Genomic DNA, 20129 nt, shown 5'->3' with positions numbered 1-20129 from the left:
GTCAACCAATTCTTGACAAAGCCTCATCCCAGCCCTTACATAACAGATTACTACATAAATGAAAGAAAACTGAATTTGGGTTTCACTTGGTGGACCCTTTACAATATGAAGGTTCCTTTGTTAACTGTGATCCCATAATTACAATCATAGCTGTAGAACTTTGGCACTAGGTCGATCTCTGTCTGCTAATAATCACAGACACAAAACAACATATCCTACCCCATATATATACACCAAAATGAAAGCATTGGATTATGTTGACTACTTATATGTAGCAGACTGCAAAAAAGTACCCCAGTTGACCAAAAGGCAATGTTGACTTAAGTGGCACGTCTGTCGCATATTATGTATTTTAACAGTGATACACAGTTTTAGGATATACCTTTTCATGGAGCTGATATGTTTAGGAAATTTAGAAACGGCTAGTCAACATTAAAATACCACATCACTGTTTGGAAAATACACAAACTTCAGACCCTTGGGCTCAAAGTGAAAGACCGTATTTCACATATGCCAACGAACCCTCACTGGTTGCCTCTACAGAGGCATATGATGTTCAAATCACTTTGCTAGTGCACAAAGCTATATATACTCCTAAAAGATCTGTGTTGAGTAATCCCTTCTCCAATCTGCCATGACACCAGCTGAGACTTATTCTGATGAATATTAAAAAAAAGTTGCTATATCTGGGAATACTGACTATAACTACAAAATGGCAATCAGATTTCTTTTAATCTATTATATTTGTTATGTATTTGTTTACATAATCATGTGTCAATAAATGTGTCCTTCAGTTGTTCATGTAGTAATTTTTAAAATGACACATGCAGTCTAGTTTGGTTTTTTGGGCTTCCTTGCTACTTTTAGTAGGATTGTCCTACATATGAAGACAAAAGTGAATGAAAGAAAATCATTGTTTTTGTTATAAAAATTCAGTTTAGTACTTTTTTCTAGTGGCCAACTATGTCCTCCAAATAGTAGTTGTGTAGCTCACCGTTAGGCCACTTTTTAATTTTATTGCTTAAGTATGCAGAAGGAAGATGAGTTTTGTTTGGCTTGCTGGGCAAATTTTTTGTGAGATCGAGAGCATGCAAACTTAACGTATTGTAGATTAAGATTTTTTCCATTACGTATATGTATCTGTTTATTGGTTTCCATTAGGATTGGACTGTAAATGGGTCTTTCAGTTGGTCATGTAGTGAATCTGACACTTTATATATGTGGTCTAGTTTATTATTTGGGGATTCCTTGCTACGTAAAGTATATTTGTGCTACACTGATATCACTAAGTAGTTGGCTCATGGAAATTTGTGTACGATCAACTCTCTAGGACTAATTGTAATAATGAAAGATTTTAAGTAGTAAAAATAATTTAGATTAAATGTGATTCGAGTACATTTTTATTGAAGTGTGAAATCTCAGTTTCTACTTTTTATTGTGTTTTTATGGTCAAGATTGACTGAATAAAGATAAATAAGAAATGAAAAAAGTTTTTGGCTCTTATGACTTCATAGGCAATAGCAAAAAGAATCATCTACATAGTCTAATGACATTTTATTGCTCCCTGTTAGAAATGGGGTTCTCTAATTGGCAATGGTTTGCACTATTGTTCAAGTAGGGACTCTTCTTCGTAGTCATTATGTAAAGCAAATCAATCAAGACGGTAAGGGTTCAGACCAGGTATGCACAAGGGAATATTCTTTCCTCTCCAAAAGTAAAAGAAAAAAGGTGCAAGTTCCAGCGCTCTTCTTCCTGTGGTTTACAGTCCAAGCCACAAAGTCAACCGTCAATATAAATTTGTAAGAAAGGAGCGCCCAGTTCAAGAAAGATTTTTCAGTCCAATACTGTAGTTCAACAGATTTTATCGCAATCTTGTTCCCACATTCAAGGATATCCAACAGAAAAAGAAATATTCAATCCAGTGAATAAATTCCACAGTTCATGAAGCAAAATTATTTTCCCACAGCCTACGTGTTTCGTCCTACTTGGACATCATCAGGGCTTCATTAACTATTAATCCAAATTCTAAATCATATCACAGAGGTTTCAAGATTCACACATCAACACCATTGAAAAACAGAATCTAGTTCACACTGGTGTTGCTTTGCTCCAAGTGATGCCAAATGCTTTCTTTAAGTCCAATACATAATCTAGTTTTCTCACAAAATGTGTAGACCGTCAATCCTGTCTTGGCGACACATCAGATCCTGATAAATCCGAAGTGTCACTAGATTATGTATTGGACTCAATAGGTCTGTAAAGTTTTGCAAAGATTCGCCAAACAGGTGCAGAGTTATTAAAAGACAAAAATACAAGAAATTCCTTTCTCTGGTAACCCTAACTATAACTACAGAGGGGCTACTGCTACTGATATATATATAGACAGAGAAAAAGACGGATGTCCATATAAAAAAAATACCTGCTTATTTTTATTATAAGCACTAACAATTGGAGTACTTCCACATTGCCTGCAAGTGAACAAAACAGTCCATGTGTATGAAAGTCTCTTACTTACCTTGTGTGTGATTGTATGTATGATCTCGGGGTGGAGCTTGGTTTTGGATTTGAGAAGGAAGTGCATTGGTGGAACTTCGGATCCAATCAAAGCCATCTGAGCTGAAACGTTCAAACCAGCCACAATTATTGTGTTCAAAATTACATTTGCTATCTGTTGAGAAACACACAAATGCAGTGAACAAATTTAGAAAAAGTTGAGCATTTATGGAGTTAGCAGAACAGAGTAAATATTCTCTACAATAATATAAAAACAATATTTTTTTTTAGTACACAAACAATGCGATTATCTTATTGTGAAAATGAGAAGATACAATTAGCTCATGACCTTTAGAATGCAGTACCTCACAGATAACCCAAGATCTTTGGGTAGATTTGTAAATCCATTGTTACAATTGTTTAGAAGGTCTACATAACCACAAAACGTCAATGATTGGAACTTTGTGCATTGTGTGCATTTATGTCACAGACATCAGTTTTATGCTACATACACCTCTTTATGTATGTCACAACCTCATCTGCAGATTTAGGTATCAATCAAATGAATACTTCTTATGCTATCAGCATCTATAAGCGTCAGGTCGATTCAGCGCTGGGACGCCCCAGGGTAGCTATGCGCTTTACAAATCTGCATTCAATTCAATTCAATTCAATTATATAGTGCAGTTTTACCAATGGTACAGTTGCAAACTTTTTAGGATGCTTGGGGGCATTTTGTAGCTCTAGAATTGCCATTCACTGAATATATATATATATATATATATGCAGCAGCTGTAGTCTCCCAGCAGGCCAACAAGACGACAGAGAAAACACGCAAATCCAACGTTGCTTTCAGGCACAAGTATTTATTAGGATCGAGTTACCAAAATCTGACGCGTTTCGGGCATCCGCCCTTGCTCACAGATAGTCAGTAAATGAAATGGTCACCATTTAAATAGTTGCTGTTTCCATAGTTTTTTTCAACACATATTATTTTCTCTTTAACCACGTGATCATAAAAAGTGAAGACATACTACACAATTTAAAACATATAGAGTATGATTTCCCAACATTTCAAATTTTGCAATTTAATGTTACATTTAAAATGGATAAAAACAGATAGCAGTTAAATCCATAGTGATATAAATCTGAACGATATATATACATCGAAAAATAAATAGAACAATGTATATATAAAGTATGTGCAAACATAAATGCAATGACCAAAGAATTACTGTTTAAAATACTATGTTGGTCCATATAAGTTATTGTTAGTGCAAATAACGCATACAAAGCGAATGTGCAAAAAAATGCAACGAACTTGAATGTGCAAAGTATCGCATTAAGGTGCTACAGAGTTTTGTGCAAAATGAAAGAAGATTTAAGTGCAAAGTTGCAGTTGTAAACATTAGTCAGATCTGAAGAAATATGTTTCAGTAAAAATAATGAAAAATAATACAAATCCCATAGTGCAAAATACGCAATGTAATATGGACCAAGGAATACATATAAATATACGCAAACTAAATTTCCTTTAAATTACTGTAAGCTGTAACCAAACAGTGGTACAAAGTAGCTACATGAATGCAATACTGGTTATATGTAATGTTTGTCGTTCAGAGTTCCAATAGTTAGTTGGTATAAATGAGCGAAAAGTATCAAATGTTGGGAATAAAACAAATATATAAACTGTTATGTCTATGTCCTCATATCCAAAGTGTAAACAGAAATGCTTCCCACTGGATAAAAAATGGGATGCATAGAAAGAAAAAACCTACAACCAGGAAACTAAATAGAATAACAGAGGTGCAAATATTTGAAAGAAAGAGATTCCAGGATAGTTCAAAACAGACAAGCATCGCATTTTACTGAACCTATATCCTAAAAAGGTGAGTCTCATAATATTTTAAAGGAACACATGTAAATCATCCGTAGTATTCAACCCATTAGGGAATTTGCTGTCTAGTTCTAAAATAAAGTGTGATTCCAGCCTCCTAAGGATCTTGTCTCTATCACCGCCCCTGCACGAAACTCCACCACGCCACTTCCAATCCCCACTCGGATCGGCGAAGCGATAACCAGGAGACGGACCACTGGATCAGGTTACAGGTTCTTTATTTCAGTTCAGCTGGTAAAAGTGCACAACGCGTTTCGGGCTAAGCAAGCCCTTGCTCACATATATATATATTTCCACACATATATATATGTATATATATATATATATATATATATATATATATATATATATATATATATACATATATATATATGTGTGTGTATATATTACCTACTGGCGGTCGCCAGTAGGTAGTTATAGTTAGGATTGATTTCCATAGGGAAATCGCAACATTCTATTGGGAATAACTTTGGCGCCGGTCGAGGAATCTGCCTGAATTTTTCAGCAAGTTTGCCTCGCGGCGCTCCGGTCCTTCTCTGAAAGTTTGGGGGGGATCCGTGAAGCGGGGGTCGAGATAAAAGGGGGGTCCAAAAACGTGTTTTCCCCATGTTAATTTGCATAGGGCGGTCGGTCTCACTTTTAGCTCGAACGGCTGAATGGATTTTCACCAAACTTGGCAAAATTGTAGGGACTGGTAGCCCGATGTGCCTTTGCTATGTCTCAAGATATGTGCTCCAGAGGATTTTGAGTAATTTAGGTTCCCAAAAATTTATATATCTATAGCCGCGCCCCGGTACGCGCACCGGGGAGCGCTCCGGGCGCGCCACACGACTTGCGCACGGAAAGCTGATTGGCTCTCGGGTGTCTGTAAACATTCAAAACTGTCCGGAGCGGCCGCCATCTTGTGTCTCGGTAGGATCGAGACACAAGAGGTGGTAAAAACAAAAGGGGAAATAATCAAAAGGGGGCAGGGTAGACCCCCCCCTGACCCCCTAGGTTTGATGTGGGGGTCATAAAAGGGTCCCTCGGGTAAAAAAAAGATATTTTTTTTTTTCGATTTTCGCGGGGGGAGCGCCCGGTACGCGCACCGGGGAGCGTACCAGGGAGCGTACTTTGGTGAAAAATAGTTAAAATAATAGTGTAAAATAATCATTTTGAGTGATTACAGGTAGGGTAGCACTGAAAAGAGCTTTTGGGTTCTGTGGCTGTTTTAGGTACCTACAAGTACGTCCCACACACACCCACATGCACACAACCCCACCCCCCCACACCTACACACTCTCCACACACACCTCACACACGCACACCTCCACCCACACCCAAACACCCCACACCCCCACACCGACACCTTACACATCACACCCACACCCACACATCCCACACACCCACACTCACACACACACACCTCACCACCCCCCCAACACACACACACACGCACACACAGATACCTCACAGACACACCCCACACATCCCACAGACACACCTCCCTCCCCCACACACACACACACACCCACACCTCACAGACACACCCACACATCCCACACATACACACATATCCTACACACATACCCCCCACACCCACACACCCTCCACACACACCTCACACATCCACACCTCCACCTACACTGAAACACTCCACACACCCACACACACACCTTACACACCCACACCCCCACCCACACCCACATACCCCATACACCTACATACACCTATACACCTCACCCCCCAGACACATACACACACACACCTCACAGACACACCCACCATCCCCCACACACACCTCCCCCCCCACACATGGGGAAAACTCAGTAAAACAGTAAAATGATAATTTAAAGTGCTTAGAGGTAGGGTAGGTCTGAATAGAATTGTTGTGTTGTGTGGGTGATTTAAGTACCAACATGTAGGTACCAATGTAGAGTTTTAAATTCAATGTACACCTTTTTTATGTACATATCTAGCATGTTGTTATAGAAGTTATTGTGGTATATGGAATCCATGCCATAGTCTGTCAGGAAAGCAGAAACAGATACTTTAAGTACTCCCTGAGAAGACCTAGGGGATCATGGGTAGTCTACTCTGCTCCCTTATGATGTTTTAAAATTGCACACTATACTGTAAGTTTCACTTTATACTATAATATAAACATAATTATTTTGGTAGTACTTCATGAATTAGATATAAAAATGAATAATGTCTCAAACAATTTTTAATTATTAAATAAAAATGTATTGGTTAGAATTTTCATAGTTCAATAAAACTTCCAGCATTACATCATCTGGAATCTCCTCAAACATGCATGTTTCTATATCTTGTAAACATTCAATAAATTGTTGATCCAAAGACTTCATTTAGAATCTCCTCAGATGTAATCTCGAAGGAAACATTGATATTTTCTTGCTCCCCTTCCATTTTTTGCTGTAAATTGCATAAAAAATAACTATATCAGTAGAGTTAGGGCACTGTTGGGTTTAAGTTCAGACAGGTAGTTCTGATTTTTTAACAGTGAAGTTAACTTTGGGTAGTGTATGGTAACAGGCAGGAAGTAGAAATATAAAAAAGTGCCTGTGAAGAAGTGTAGGTAAATTCATAATTATAGCAGAGAAGCCTAAGTCAATCAATAAATATAACAGAGGAGCCTATCTCTATCTATCTCTATCTATAACTATAGCAGAGGGACAGTAAATAATTATCAGAAAAAGTTTTTACAAATTAACTTAAAGTGCCCCTTACAAATTATCAACTTACTTTACAGAGAGGTGTAGAAGAAAAAATGCGAAAATCCTTTCAAGATGTACCTCAGGTAGTTGTAGTCAAAATGGCCGTGTTTCACTATCATTTTTCATTTATATTCATGTACATAACCAATCAAATGTCAGGAAAAAAAAGTAGAAAATGAAAGTAACATTTTAATTGGTTGTAAATTCTAACACTTCAGATGTGTTTTTGTCATGTAATTTACCTCAGGATATTTAGACAGTGCTACAGCTCAAATGGCTCAATGGAATTCCACCAAATTTGGGAAAATGGTAGGGACTGGTATGTAGTATGGCCTATTCTATATTTGGTGAAAGTGTCTCCAGTGGTTTTTATGTAAATTAACTTTTATCATTTTTGGAGCGATTCCCGGTGCGCGCCCCGGTACGCGTACCGGCAGCGCCACGGGAGTCCTCCATTTTGTGTTTCGGTAGATTTGAGACAGAAAATGGAGGACAAACAACGTTGGGAATGGGAATAAGGGGGCACGGTAGGCACTCCCTGACCCTCTAGGTTTTCTGAGGGGGTCTTAGGAGGCCCATATAGGCCCCAATTTTTTTTTTTTTTTTTTCGCGGGGGGAGCGCCCGGTACGCGCACCGGGGAGCGTACCGGGGAGCGTACTTTGGTGAAAAATAGTGAAAAAAGTTAGAAAAAGATAATCATTTGGAGTGATCAGAGGTAGGGTAGCCCTGAAAAGAGCTTTTGGGTTCTGTGGCTGATTTAGGTACCTATAAGTAGGTTCCAATGCACAGTCTTAAATTCAGGAGGAATATTCTATTCCCCTCATCTGAGAAGTGCACACCATCTGCTCTGTAGATATCTTGCATGTTGTAACGCAAGTTGTTGTTGTATATTGAACCCATTCCATAGTCTCTCATGTAAGCAGAAACAGATTTATTCACATGTTTCCGTGCTTTCTCAAATCTTGGACAAAATTGGTTGGACCAGTTCCATTTCTGTCTTTGGCATATATTGGAGTATACCATGGCAGTTTGTGGAAAAAGTGTTATCAATTGTCCAAAGGTGTCCTTTAAAAGCATCTCCAGAACTACCCCACTCAAAGTGCCTAGGTCATTTCCACCACAGTGCAAAATTATGAGGTTAGGGTGTGGCAGATGGTAAAAGGTTTTCACCAATGGTATCAATTGATGACATCTCAATCCTCTTTGGCCAATTCATTTTATGTGCACATTTGGTAAATCAAGGTTGTGAAAATTTCTGTTAGCTGCATACCTTTGAGCCCAGTGAATGTAGCTATGTCCAATAATCCAGACAGAGTACATGGTGAGAGGAGGTTCTGGTGCAGTCAGATGAAGTGTAGGAATAAAAATGGCAGTTGGAACAGTAGGAGTTTGCAAAAAAAACGGTGGCGTTGCAGTGCTCTTGAATCACAAGCAATGATTGGTAGATTGAGATAGTTGAAAACTAAGTTAGGGTGCATGGTTGTGTTCTGTGTAAGAAGTAATTTGAATGGTTAAAAAAAAGTCATTTAAAGAAACATTGCCATAGATAAGCTGGTGTATTCGCAGGTCAAACATCCTTGCTGGGGTGATTTGCAACATTGTAGAATAAACTTTTAAACCTGAGAGCTCAGTGAGGAGGGAGTTGCTATGGTAACAGGTAGAAAGGGCTGAGGGGGGAAGGGTGTTGGTTTGAAAATACAGAGGGAAGAGTTTTGATTGGTTACCATGAGCAATATGTGTGTAGAATTAGAGGTTTTCTGTGCCATTAAGGTTTGCAGTGCCTGGAGAACATACCTTTTGCTCTGCTAAAGAAATATTGGTGTGTGTATCTGACACTGTTCTGAATCTCCTAAAGCATTTGTAAAGGTGAGTTATGATTCATTTAGATAGGGAGTTCAGATTAAGAAGCACATTGATTTTCTTTGCTGTTGGTTTGTTTGATGTTTTTTGAAAATGCATGGTTTCTATATTTGTAAAATAGAGGATTTGTATTTTGTGAAATAGTGATGTTTCAGTAGTGAAGTTGAATGGTTGTATATAGGACTTTCACTCTGTATCCAAAATGTTATTTTAAAAATCAATTTTAGGGTAAATAAATGGGTTTCAGTAGTGAAAATGAATGCTTGTACATAGGACCTGTGTTGTGTTCCTAAAATAGTAATTGAAAAACGATTTTAGTGCAAATCAATGGGTTTCAGTAGTGAAAATGAATGTTTGTATATAGAATCTGTGCAGTGTTTCTAAAATGTTAATTGAAAAACGATTTTAGTGCAAAGCAATGGGTTTTAGTAGTGAAAATGAATGCTTGTAAATAGGACCTGTGTTCTGTTCATAAAATGGTAATTGAAAAACGATTTTAGTGCAAATCAATGGTTTTAACATTTTTAAGAAGGAATAAATAGTGTGTGCATAATTACATAAAAATATTTGAATCTTTTACAAACATGTTACGTGTTTTACCTCAGATTGGGAAGCAGACTGAGTTTCTTTGCTGTTGTTTTGTTTCATTTTTTGGGTAATGCTTGGTAGGAATGTTTGCAAGAGATAGGAAATGTATTTTGTAAAATAGTGACTTTTCAAGACTGAAATGGAATGATTGTACATAGGACCTGCACTGTGTTTCTAAAATGTTATTGAAAAATCGATGTTGGTGCAAATTAATAGCTTTTACATTTTTGAGAATGAATAAAAAGTGTGTGCATGATTAAATAAAATAATTTGAAGGTTTCACAATCATGACACCTGTGTTATCTCAGATTTGGAAGCACACTGAGAGTCTTATTTATGAAAACAGCGATGCGTCAGTGCACTTCTTGTGACACCAATGGTGCATTATATTAAATGTATAACGCATCATGTTTCTAGGACTAACAGATACGTCAGTATTTCTGATGTATCTGTAAGTGCAAAAGTGACGAATTGCTGGAGTGTGTCACAAAAATGACGCAACTCTAGCAATGCATCCTTTTACATGGGGAAATGGAAACAGGCAAAGCTTCTTCCTTTATTGAAGAAGACGGGTGCTGATCCTGCTGTGCCGGGCAACTATAGACCTATTTCCCTGCTTCCAGCCATGGCGAAAATTGGAGAGAAACTTGCCTTTTGTCAGCTGAATGCCTTTGTGGAATCCTCGGAGGCTCTCCATCCTGCCCAGTCTGGCTTTCGTGCAGCACACAGCACGGAGTCAGCTTTGGTGGAGATCTCAGAGGCAATTAGGGAGTGTTTGAACAGTGGCGGCAGAGCGACTCTAATTTTATTGGACCTCTCTGCCGCGTTTGACACTGTCCCGCACTCACTCCTCCTGACTCGATTGGCTGAGATTGGTGTGCTGGGCTCAGCACTAGAATGGGTGAAATCTTTTTTGTCCAATAGGTCCCAGCAGATTCGGATCCCACCTTTTTCTTCCTCGGCCAAGCCTCTTACCACCGGGTACCCCAGGGGTCTACATTGAGCCCCTTGCTTTTTAATGTGTACCTTACCCCGCTTATAGTGCTGGCTAAACAAATGGGGGCCAAAATTATAGCGTATGCAGATGATACCCAACTTTTATTTACATGGCCTGATACAGCACTCAACACTGAGGTCATCTGTTCTTGTCTTTCCTCGGTTTTTAATTGGTTAGCAGCGGCACAGCTAAAATGCAACGAAGACAAAACAGAAATTTTGTTGTATGGCCAATTTCCGCCTAATTTCAGAGAACTCTTGTGGCCTCCGGATTTTCCCCAGCCAAGCTCAGTTACCATCCCTGCAAAGAACCTGGGAGTATGGTTTGGGGAGGATCTGAGATTTGAGGCACACATAAAAAAACTTACAGGGGTGTGCTTCGGATCTCTCAAGGCTATGAGAAAGTTCTTTCCATATCTTCCACCTTCAGCAAGAGAGTCGGTCGCGAGGGCTCTAATACTATCACGGCTCGACTATGCCAACTCTCTTCTTAGTGGAACTCCAGCCTTCCTAGTCGCCAGATTACAAATCATCCAAAATGCGATGGCAAGACTTCTGTGCAATGTGCCCAGTAGAGAGAGCGTACGAAGCCATTTGAAGGAACTACATTGGCTGCCGGTGATTCAAAGGATTACTTTTAAAATCCTAACACTAGCATTTAAAGCAGTCAATGATCTTGGGCCTGCCTATCTGAAGAAAAGATTCAGCCGCTACACCCCACTCGATCTCTACGCTCAGCTGATGGTAATTTACTGAGTGTACCCCGCCTTCGGCGAGTGCGCCTTGGAGGCCAGTCAATTGCCGTCCTTGCGGCTTCGGCCTGGAACACTCTGCCTTTGTTCTTGAGATCAATCCAGAATTTTGGACCTTTTAAGAAGGCACTGAAAACGCATCTTTTTAGATCTGCTTATTAGACCTTTTTAATTTTTTCTGTTTCCTTTTGGCCACCTGCTTGTTTTTTCCTTTCGCGCCAGGATACTCTGGTAGTAACAGAGCGCGTTATAAAACAGCTAAAAATAAAATAAAATAAAAAATAAATATGCATACATGCAAACACACAGAGAGCCTGTTGGAAAACAGCCTTCTCTGAAGGGCCACCCCAAGTTTTTTGCCTTCCTCCTCCTATTTTTCTGACCCTCTTTTTGTTGGCTTAAGGACTCTGATCACTTTAACACTTCTGACCAGTGCTTAAGTGTATGTGCTTATCCCCTAAACATAGTAACATTGGTGTATGCACAATTGACATATTTAGTTTACTCATAAGTCCCTTTTAAAGTGTTATACCATATACCGAGGGCCTATAACCTAAATGCTACTAGTCAGCCTGCATCACTGATTGTTCCACCCAAGTAGCCTTTCGAACCTACCTCAGGCCTGCCATTGCAGGGTCTGTGTGTGCAGTTTGCAGCCACTTTAACGCAACACTTAAAACTATATGCCAAGAATTAAACACCCCCATTTATTACACATGTCGCCCCCTAAGTTAGGCCCTCGGCTCCTTGCATCGAGTTCTCAAAGTTGAAGCTTCTTCCATTGAAGGTACTTTTACAGCGGGACCTGCGTAAGTCCTGTGGCCGGTCTGCCCTCCATCGCAGTTGGTATGAACTTTGGATTTACCTCAGTCTAGTGCGATCAATTTGCACTTAATAACTCTATGCAGTATAATTTGATTTAATCTTTAAAAATGTATAGGTCCTGTTCTACTTACTGTATTTTGGTTGTTTTGGTCTTGGTTTACCCATAGAAAGAGTGTGAGTGTGTGTTTGTTTGTGTGTGTGTGTGTGTGCGTATCTATTGCACAAAGACTTTACACATTGCCTCTTTAGATAAGCCTGACTGCTATGTGCCAAGCTACCATAGAATGAGCACAGATTATCCTTTGGTGTGCATCTAGCTTACCCTGACTAGATTGGTGGCTCCTGTTTGTACAGGGTGCATACTCTGACAACCAGAAACCCCATTCCTAAATGAGTCATATATTTTTTGGGGTAAAGTCATAGATTGTGTCATTTAACAACAAACAATTTAAATTTGCTGGCAGGCCCTTCCCCCGTGCCACACCCACTTTTGGCAATTTGGGGTAGTTAATGCTTGGGCCCCATACGTGTCTGTCCACATAAGGTATCCATGCCAAATTTGCTTCCTTTTCTTCCTGGTACCCAGGGTTTTTGGATTCCCCTGGAGGGGACTAGAAATTAGGCAAAACATTTGAAAATGGGAAAATAGTCCTGAAGATGACAGCATCTGCTTTTTTCCCTGCAAATGATATATATCAAGGATTTGTGGTACTAACATTGCCATCTTCCCAGCTTTCAGGAACAGGCAGGCTTTTGTCAGAAAACCCAAATTCTCTACACAGTTTTGGCATTTTACTGGGACATAGGCTATTTTTCCTATTTTTTCATGCTTTCAACCTCCTTCCAGTTAGTGGCAGAAATTGGTGTAAAACCAATAATGGATCCTGGAAGGCTATACATTTATAAAAGGACAACTACATTCTGAATTCAGCAAGGGGTTATTTGTGTATATCCTTCAAGGTTTTCCTATAGAAAGTAACAGATGAAATAAAGAATTATTGAAATTGGGTTGAAAAAAAACAGTCATTTGTGCCTTCATTTTCACCTGTAACTTCTAACTATGCTAGATTTTTTTAAGGAATATAATGTTACATCCACAGGAACCCTTCTAGTGGCCGGGATATAACAGGCTTTTAAGTTCATCAAGAACCCAAGGTACAGAGAGGCAATAACTGAGCCACGCCTTGCAGTGGTTTATTACTGTGTACGGAGTATACAGCATTTCATTTGATAAAATACAAACAGTGAAAAATAGGTATCAGGGAAACCTATGTATTTCCAAAATGGGAACACGATATGGAGTTTAGAAGCAGGGGTTATTTGTACATCTCTAATTTTTTGGGTAGTCACACTAGCATGTGAATTAGGGGGGGTTTTTCCAAATGTCTTTTTTTTTTACATACTGCATTACATTTGAAAGGCATGAATGCATAAAAAGACAACTGGCAGTAACACATGTTCTACTATTCTGTGTTCCTCTAAGACTCCTAATTAAAATGATAACTCATTTTTGTGGGTAGGCCTAATGCCCACAACAGGAGAAGGGGCAAAACGCAACATGGACACCACATTTTTCCACTGAAAACTGACCCTTTTTTGCAATGTGCGAAGCTGTCGATTTTGAGCCCTAGCTCAGCCGGCATCTTTAAAAACTAGGCACCCAGGTGAATCCAGGATGGAGTGACTTGTGTGGCTCTCAGCAGGTTCTGTTACCTAGAACCCCGTGCAAAACTCAAAATGTATACAAAAGAAAACACATTTTCCCCACATTTCTGTGGAATGTTCAGGAATCTGAGGGGAGCCTCACAGGTCCACCCACCCAGCATTTCCCCAAGTCTCCCCGATAACAATGGTACCTCACTTGTGTGGGTAGGCCTAGTGCCAACGACAGGAAATGGCCCAAAACGCAACTCTGTGGGGAACCACAAACTTCCATATACGGAGCAACAACAATATAATAGTACCTCAATTGTGTTGGTAGGCCTAGTTCCGGAAACAGTAAATGGCCCAAAACGCATGTGGGCACATCACATTTTTCCAGTGAAAACGAACCCTTTTTCTCATAATGTGTCTAGCTTTGGACTTTGGACCTTCGCTCAGCCGGCTCCTATGGAAACCTAGCAAACCTGTACATTTTTGAAAACTAGAGAGCCAGGAAAATCCAGGATGGGATGTCTTGTGTGGCTCTCCCCAGGTTCTGTTACCCAGAATCCCTTACAAACTTCAACCTTTGTTAAAAAAACACTTTTTCCTCACATTTCTGTGATGGAAAGTTCTGGACACTGCGGGAAGCCACAAACATCCATCTACCTAGCATTCCCCCAAGTCTCCCAATAAAAATGGCACCTCACTTGTGTTCGTAGGCCTTGTGCACATGACAGGAAACGGCCCAAAATGCAACATGGATACATCACATTTTTCCACAAATGTGCCTAGCTGTGGGCTTTGGGGCTTCGCTCAACAGGCACCCAAGGAAACCTAGCAAACCTGTACATTTTTTAAAACTAGACACCCTGGGGAATTTGGGATGAGGTAACGTGTGTAGCTCTCAGGTTCTGGTATCCAGATTCCCTTTTAAACCTCAAACTTTGTTAAAAAAGCACATTCTCCTAACATTTATGTGATAGAAAGTTCTGGAATTTGTGGGGAGCCACAAATTCCAACAACCCAGTATTCCTCCAAGTCTTCCAATAAAAATGGTACCTCAATTGCGTGGGTAGACCTAGTGCCTGCAACAGGAAATGCCTAAAACATACTGTGAAGACTTCAAAATTATCGATCACAAAACAACCTGCTTTTGCAAAGGGGGCAACTGCGTTTTAGGTCCCTGGCTCGGCAGCTATCTAGGGAAACCTACCAAAACCAGACATTTCTGAAAACTAAACGCCCGGGGAGTCACGGGAGCTGTGGCTTGCATAGATACCCCAACGTTTCCTTACCCAAAATTCACTGCAAACCTAAAACTTTGCTAAAAAAAAAGAAACTTCATATTTCTCGGTGGGATCACCATGCCGGCATATAGTTCCTAAAACCCAGCATTCAGCTCGGTCTTCCGAGTAAAATGATACCCCAATTGTATGGGTGGGCCAAGCGCCTGCAACTGGGAAAGGTCAAAAACATAGAGATTGAGGGGATAGCACAGCGAGTTCTATGTTCCCTTTTGTACCCTCTTTGGTTCGCCCCCTTTTTTTCATTTTATACGTTTTTAGGTTCTCTGTTTTGAGCACCCACAAAAGTGAGGTATCATTTTTATCAGGAGACTAAGGGGAAGGGGGGGGGGGGGGGGTATTTGTGTCAGCACGGTTGTACCACAGCTTTTCCACACAGAAATGTGAGGAAAGTGTGACTCTTTGGCTAAAATCCACGCAAGCCACATCGCCAGCCAAGTATCATCCATTCACACTACCAGCCAAGTGCCATCCATGTACACCACCAGCCAGGTGACAGTCCACATACACCATCAGCCAAGCGACAGTCCATGCACACCATCAGTCAAGCGACAGTCCACACACACATCCAGACATGTGCCATCCACACAGACCACTAGCCAAGGGACAATTCGCACAAACTGCCAGCTAAGCGCAAGTCCACATACACTGCCAGCAAAATGCAGGTTCACACACAGCCAGCCAAATCCAGTACACACAGACCATCAGCCGAACTCCAGTTCACAAACACAGAAACGGTTGCTAATGTCTAGTGATTTTCAGCCCCATTGGAGGTAGATGAGCCTCTAAATATCTCTGTTCTGCCCCCCAAGAGGAGGGAAAAGCAGACACAATGTGTTCACAAAATAAGGGGAGCAACCCTTGCCTAAGGGGCTGCTCTCTGACATGCCCATAAACATATCTCTGGTGCCTAGTGGGCTTTCAACACCCTTGGGGGCAGATCAGGGGGTATTGCCCCATCTGCCCCCCAAGTGGAAGGCAGAAAGATTGGGGCTATTTTTGGGGGGAGGGTGCATTAGCATCACCTATTATGGGCAGCCCACACCTCTCTTTAATTAAAAACAAATCACTGGTGTTTAGTGGACTTTCTGTCCGATGTATGACTTTACAACGAGGGGCATTTCAACGCGGTCTGTTCGATCGTGGTTTTCACAACGCAAGTCGTTATATCTTCTTGTGCTGCAGGGGCGCTGGATTTAGGAATAGTGTGAATTACTATTCCAACTCCAGTCTACAAACAGTAGGGAAGGTGTTGAAAACAGTAATTTACACTATTACTTAGTCAACAGCGCCCTCCAGTGCAAGTCGGTGTAACGACTTACGTAGTGAAAACCACAATGTAATAGTACCACATTGAAATGGATGCGTGATAAACGATGTCTCCCTTTCTGCCCCCCCCGGCGCAGATCTGGGGTAATAACCTCCATCTGCCCCCTCAAGGCAGGCAGAAAGACTGTCTGTTTTTTGTTTAGGGGTTGGGGCATTGGCATGCCCATGTTGGGTAGCACCCCTTACATATTCAAAACAAAAAAAACCCTGGTGCAAGTAGGCTTTCTGCCTCATGGAGGGACAGATCAGGGGCTATTGTCCCCCATCTTTGACCCTGGGGGCAGAAAGATGGTGCTGATTTAAAAGGAGGGGTGGGGTATTATAATGCCCATTTAGGGCAGCTCCCACCCATAAGTTTCACACAAAATAATCCCTAATGTCTAGTGCCCTTTCTGCCCACCCCGGGGTGGCAGATTGGGGTCTACTGGCCCGATTTGCCCCCCAGTTGCAGAAGGACTGACATTTGCCAATTTTTAAAGGGGGAGCAAATGCCCTTTCCCAAGCGGTCCCTTCACCCTCCCTGGTGTCTACTGGTGCGATACCTGCTGGGGATCGCCCTCCTGCGGCGCTCCCCAAGCAGGGATCCACTAGGGAGGGGTACCATTGGAAACTAGAGAGTCTTCCCTTCTCAATGATAACTCTCCTGTTTGCCTAGGTGCTCGGGGGCTGAGATAGCCACAGGAGCACATAGGCAGAGACAGTGAAATGAGCCAATCTGCACATTTCAATTTCAGTGTAATGACGTCAGCGTGCTGATCGTCACTACACTGAGAAAAAAAAATGCCTCAGACATCTGGGGAAGCTCTTCCCCAGCTCCTGAGGCTGAAGAAAAAAAAGAAATCCCTCTGATGTTTACAGCAGAGGGATTTCCAGATGCTGTGCCAAGGACGTAATGGTTACGTCTTTGGTACAGTAGCACAGCAGTAGAGGATATAACCATTACATCCTCGGCATGCATGGGGTTACACTTAACTTTAAAAGAAACATAGTAGAGGATTACATGTTTATTTATACTTTTAAATGTTTATTAATTAAAATGTTTCCAAATGTTTAATGCACATTCAGGCCCTAATTAGTCAGTTGGAAAGCCTCTGACCGCAGGTCGGAGACTTTCCGACCAACATCCTTCTTTTGAGTTCTGACCGCCGTATTACGATTACGGCATTCTGAATTCAAACCAGCTGGTCATTCTGGCTGGTTTCTGGTGGGCTCAAGGAACCTGTCAGACAGTCGAAACTGCCACCATAATCCCATGTGGACGGTGTTTCTGCTGTCTGGATTATGATGTCAGTTTCCGACAGGCTTTCCATGTCGGGCTTTCCGACATGAAAAGCCTGTTGGAAAGTGACTTTGTGGTTCCATACCAGGGCCCCCCTTCTTCAGCGGCCTCCGGTTGGGCTGCAAGTGGGCACCTATGGTACTCCCCTGTAAATCCCGGCACTCTGTGGCAGGCACTATGAGGTGTCTTCCATACAGTGCAGGGATTTACTGTGACTCCCATCTCTCTGTGGGAGCTTGTCCTGCGGACGGTTTCCACCATGACACAAGCTCCCATAGGGAAATGGGAGTTTGTGACAGCACCATGTGCAGTCGAATCGTAATTGCACTTTCGGACCGCTGATCAAAGGCCAACATCCCAATTAGAGCCTTAGTTTGAGAAGCTATGTACTGTTAAATTGAACCCTTTCATTTCCAGTTTACAACTCTTCTAATTTAATTTACATTTATATTATACATTGAAATATTTGCAATAATTTTTTAAAGAATAATACCATTTAGAATGTTCCCTATACTTTTGCATAGGGTGAGCTCCACCTCAGTGGCGGTGATCTTGACAAACAGAATAATAGTCACTTTACACACACATTCTGTTGTAGGGGACATCCCATTCTCATGTGAGGGCATGTAGACAGGAAGGTCTGCAACTAGGTATACATTTACGCTTGAAAATGATGAACAGCAAAAAGACATGAGCGTTACACCTAGCTGTAGAACAAAACATACTTTTCTATAAACACACATATGCACACACACATATACATTCGTGCAAGGCAAATGGGCTTTTGGTCAGCCTTCTTCACCCATTGACTGTTTGCAATTTTTTAAGCTGCCATTCACTGTGTAAGCTTTCACTACAGTCATGGCGTTTCACAAATGTTTTCATGTGACTAAGTACTTCCACCAGTAACCTCTCCAGTGCCCTGACACCTCCACCCCTCAAACCTCTCTCACAACCCCAACTTCCCAGTGCAGGATGACGCCCATGCTTCCCACTCTACACCTACACAGGCCCGCTAACTGAGGCTGCACACTAATATTTTGGCTTTGCTAATGCTCGTTTTCTTTTCATTCTTTTCATTCAAAAGACATCTGGTTTCAGGACTAAATTGCAGCAGGCCTGGCGCTTAGTGCTGGAGCAGGATCTGAGACACCCCGATGGACCAAGCACCTTCCGAGCTGTACATTCAGGCAGGATACCATGGTATTTGAAGGGCCCCATCTACTGCTACGTTGATACTGTTCCATTACGAGAGGCCGACTGAGCAGGGCATGCGACCCAACCATTTGACATTTTCTTTAAATCGCCACAGCAGAGAATTGCTGGGAACAAAGATCTTCACACACTCCTACTAGGAGAAAGAACACACACTTTTATATTCAAGTGCTAGTACAGAGCCCTTCCCATAGGTCTCACTGCGTTCAGAATCAGTGCAATGAGCAATCGAAGAGGACAGGAACATTACGAGACCTATCACATCTTGCATTAATGAATGAGATTTCAATTTGGTTTGTCTTTAAATGAATACTTGCTGCATAGCTGACCTGTGAAGTCATGCCAGGAGCCATTCCTGAGTATTCTCTAAAATATGAGTGAACGGATCACTGAAACAATATCGAGGTCTAAAATATCGAATTACAAAAAAATCGAGGTAAAAATATAGAATACCAAAATATTGACCTCCTATCTCCAAACAAGTGAGTACAAAAATATCGAATCAAAATATCGATGAATTTTTCTAAATGTTTTAAATTAATTTAAAATTAATGAAATAATAAATATAATTAACCTAAACATACTTAAAATACTTAAATAACCTTAAAATTAATAAAGAATTAATGTAAGTAAAAAAAAACATACAAATTGATTTGTTAATACATATATATATAATATTAATAAATAATTTACAATATTTTTACCGTAGAATAGCGGAAAGGCAAAATTTACTATTACCACTCCAGTGAGTGCAACAGTAGGGAAAGCGTTGGATAGCGTAAGGGTAAAAATTACTATTCCCACTCCAGAGAGTGCAACAGTAGGGAAAGCGTCGGATAGCGTAAGGGTAAAAATTACTATTCCCACTCCAGAGAGTGCAACAGTAGGGAAAGCGTTGGATAGCGTAGGGGTAAAAATTACTATTCCAACTCCAGAGAGTGCAACAGTAGGGAAAGCATTGGATGGCGAAGGGGGTAAAAATTACTATTCCAACTCCAGAGAGTGCAACAGTAGGGAAAGCGTTGGATAGCGGGAGATTAAAAATTACTATTCCAACTCCAGAGAGTGCAACAGTAGGGAAAGCATTGGATAGCATAGGGGTAAAAATTACTATTCCAACTCCAGAGAGTGCAACAGTAGGGACAGCTTTGGATAGCGTAGGGGTAAAAATTATTATTCGAACTCCAGAGAGTGCAACAGTAGGGAAAGCGTTGGATAGCTGGAGGGTA

The 20129-nt window shown here is 40.9% G+C and overlaps 1 protein-coding gene across 1 annotated transcript in view; it reads right to left on the bottom strand.

Moving 5' to 3' along the window:
• The window catches only part of MALRD1 (MAM and LDL receptor class A domain containing 1), a 2679189-nt gene that overhangs the window by 2206185 nt on the left and 452875 nt on the right, over positions 1–20129 (bottom strand). Inside the window, exon 10 of the mRNA XM_078663745.1 lies at positions 2516–2668. Within this exon, the coding sequence (XP_078519871.1) occupies positions 2516–2668 (153 nt within the window). The remainder of the gene's footprint in view (positions 1–2515; positions 2669–20129) is intronic.

The sequence above is a fragment of the Lissotriton helveticus genome, chromosome 10 (assembly GCF_964261635.1).
Source record: "Lissotriton helveticus chromosome 10, aLisHel1.1, whole genome shotgun sequence".
Classification (NCBI taxonomy): domain Eukaryota; kingdom Metazoa; phylum Chordata; class Amphibia; order Caudata; family Salamandridae; genus Lissotriton; species Lissotriton helveticus.
The sequence above is the reverse complement of the archived record's forward strand: the minus strand, read 5'-3'. Positions and strand labels throughout refer to the sequence as shown.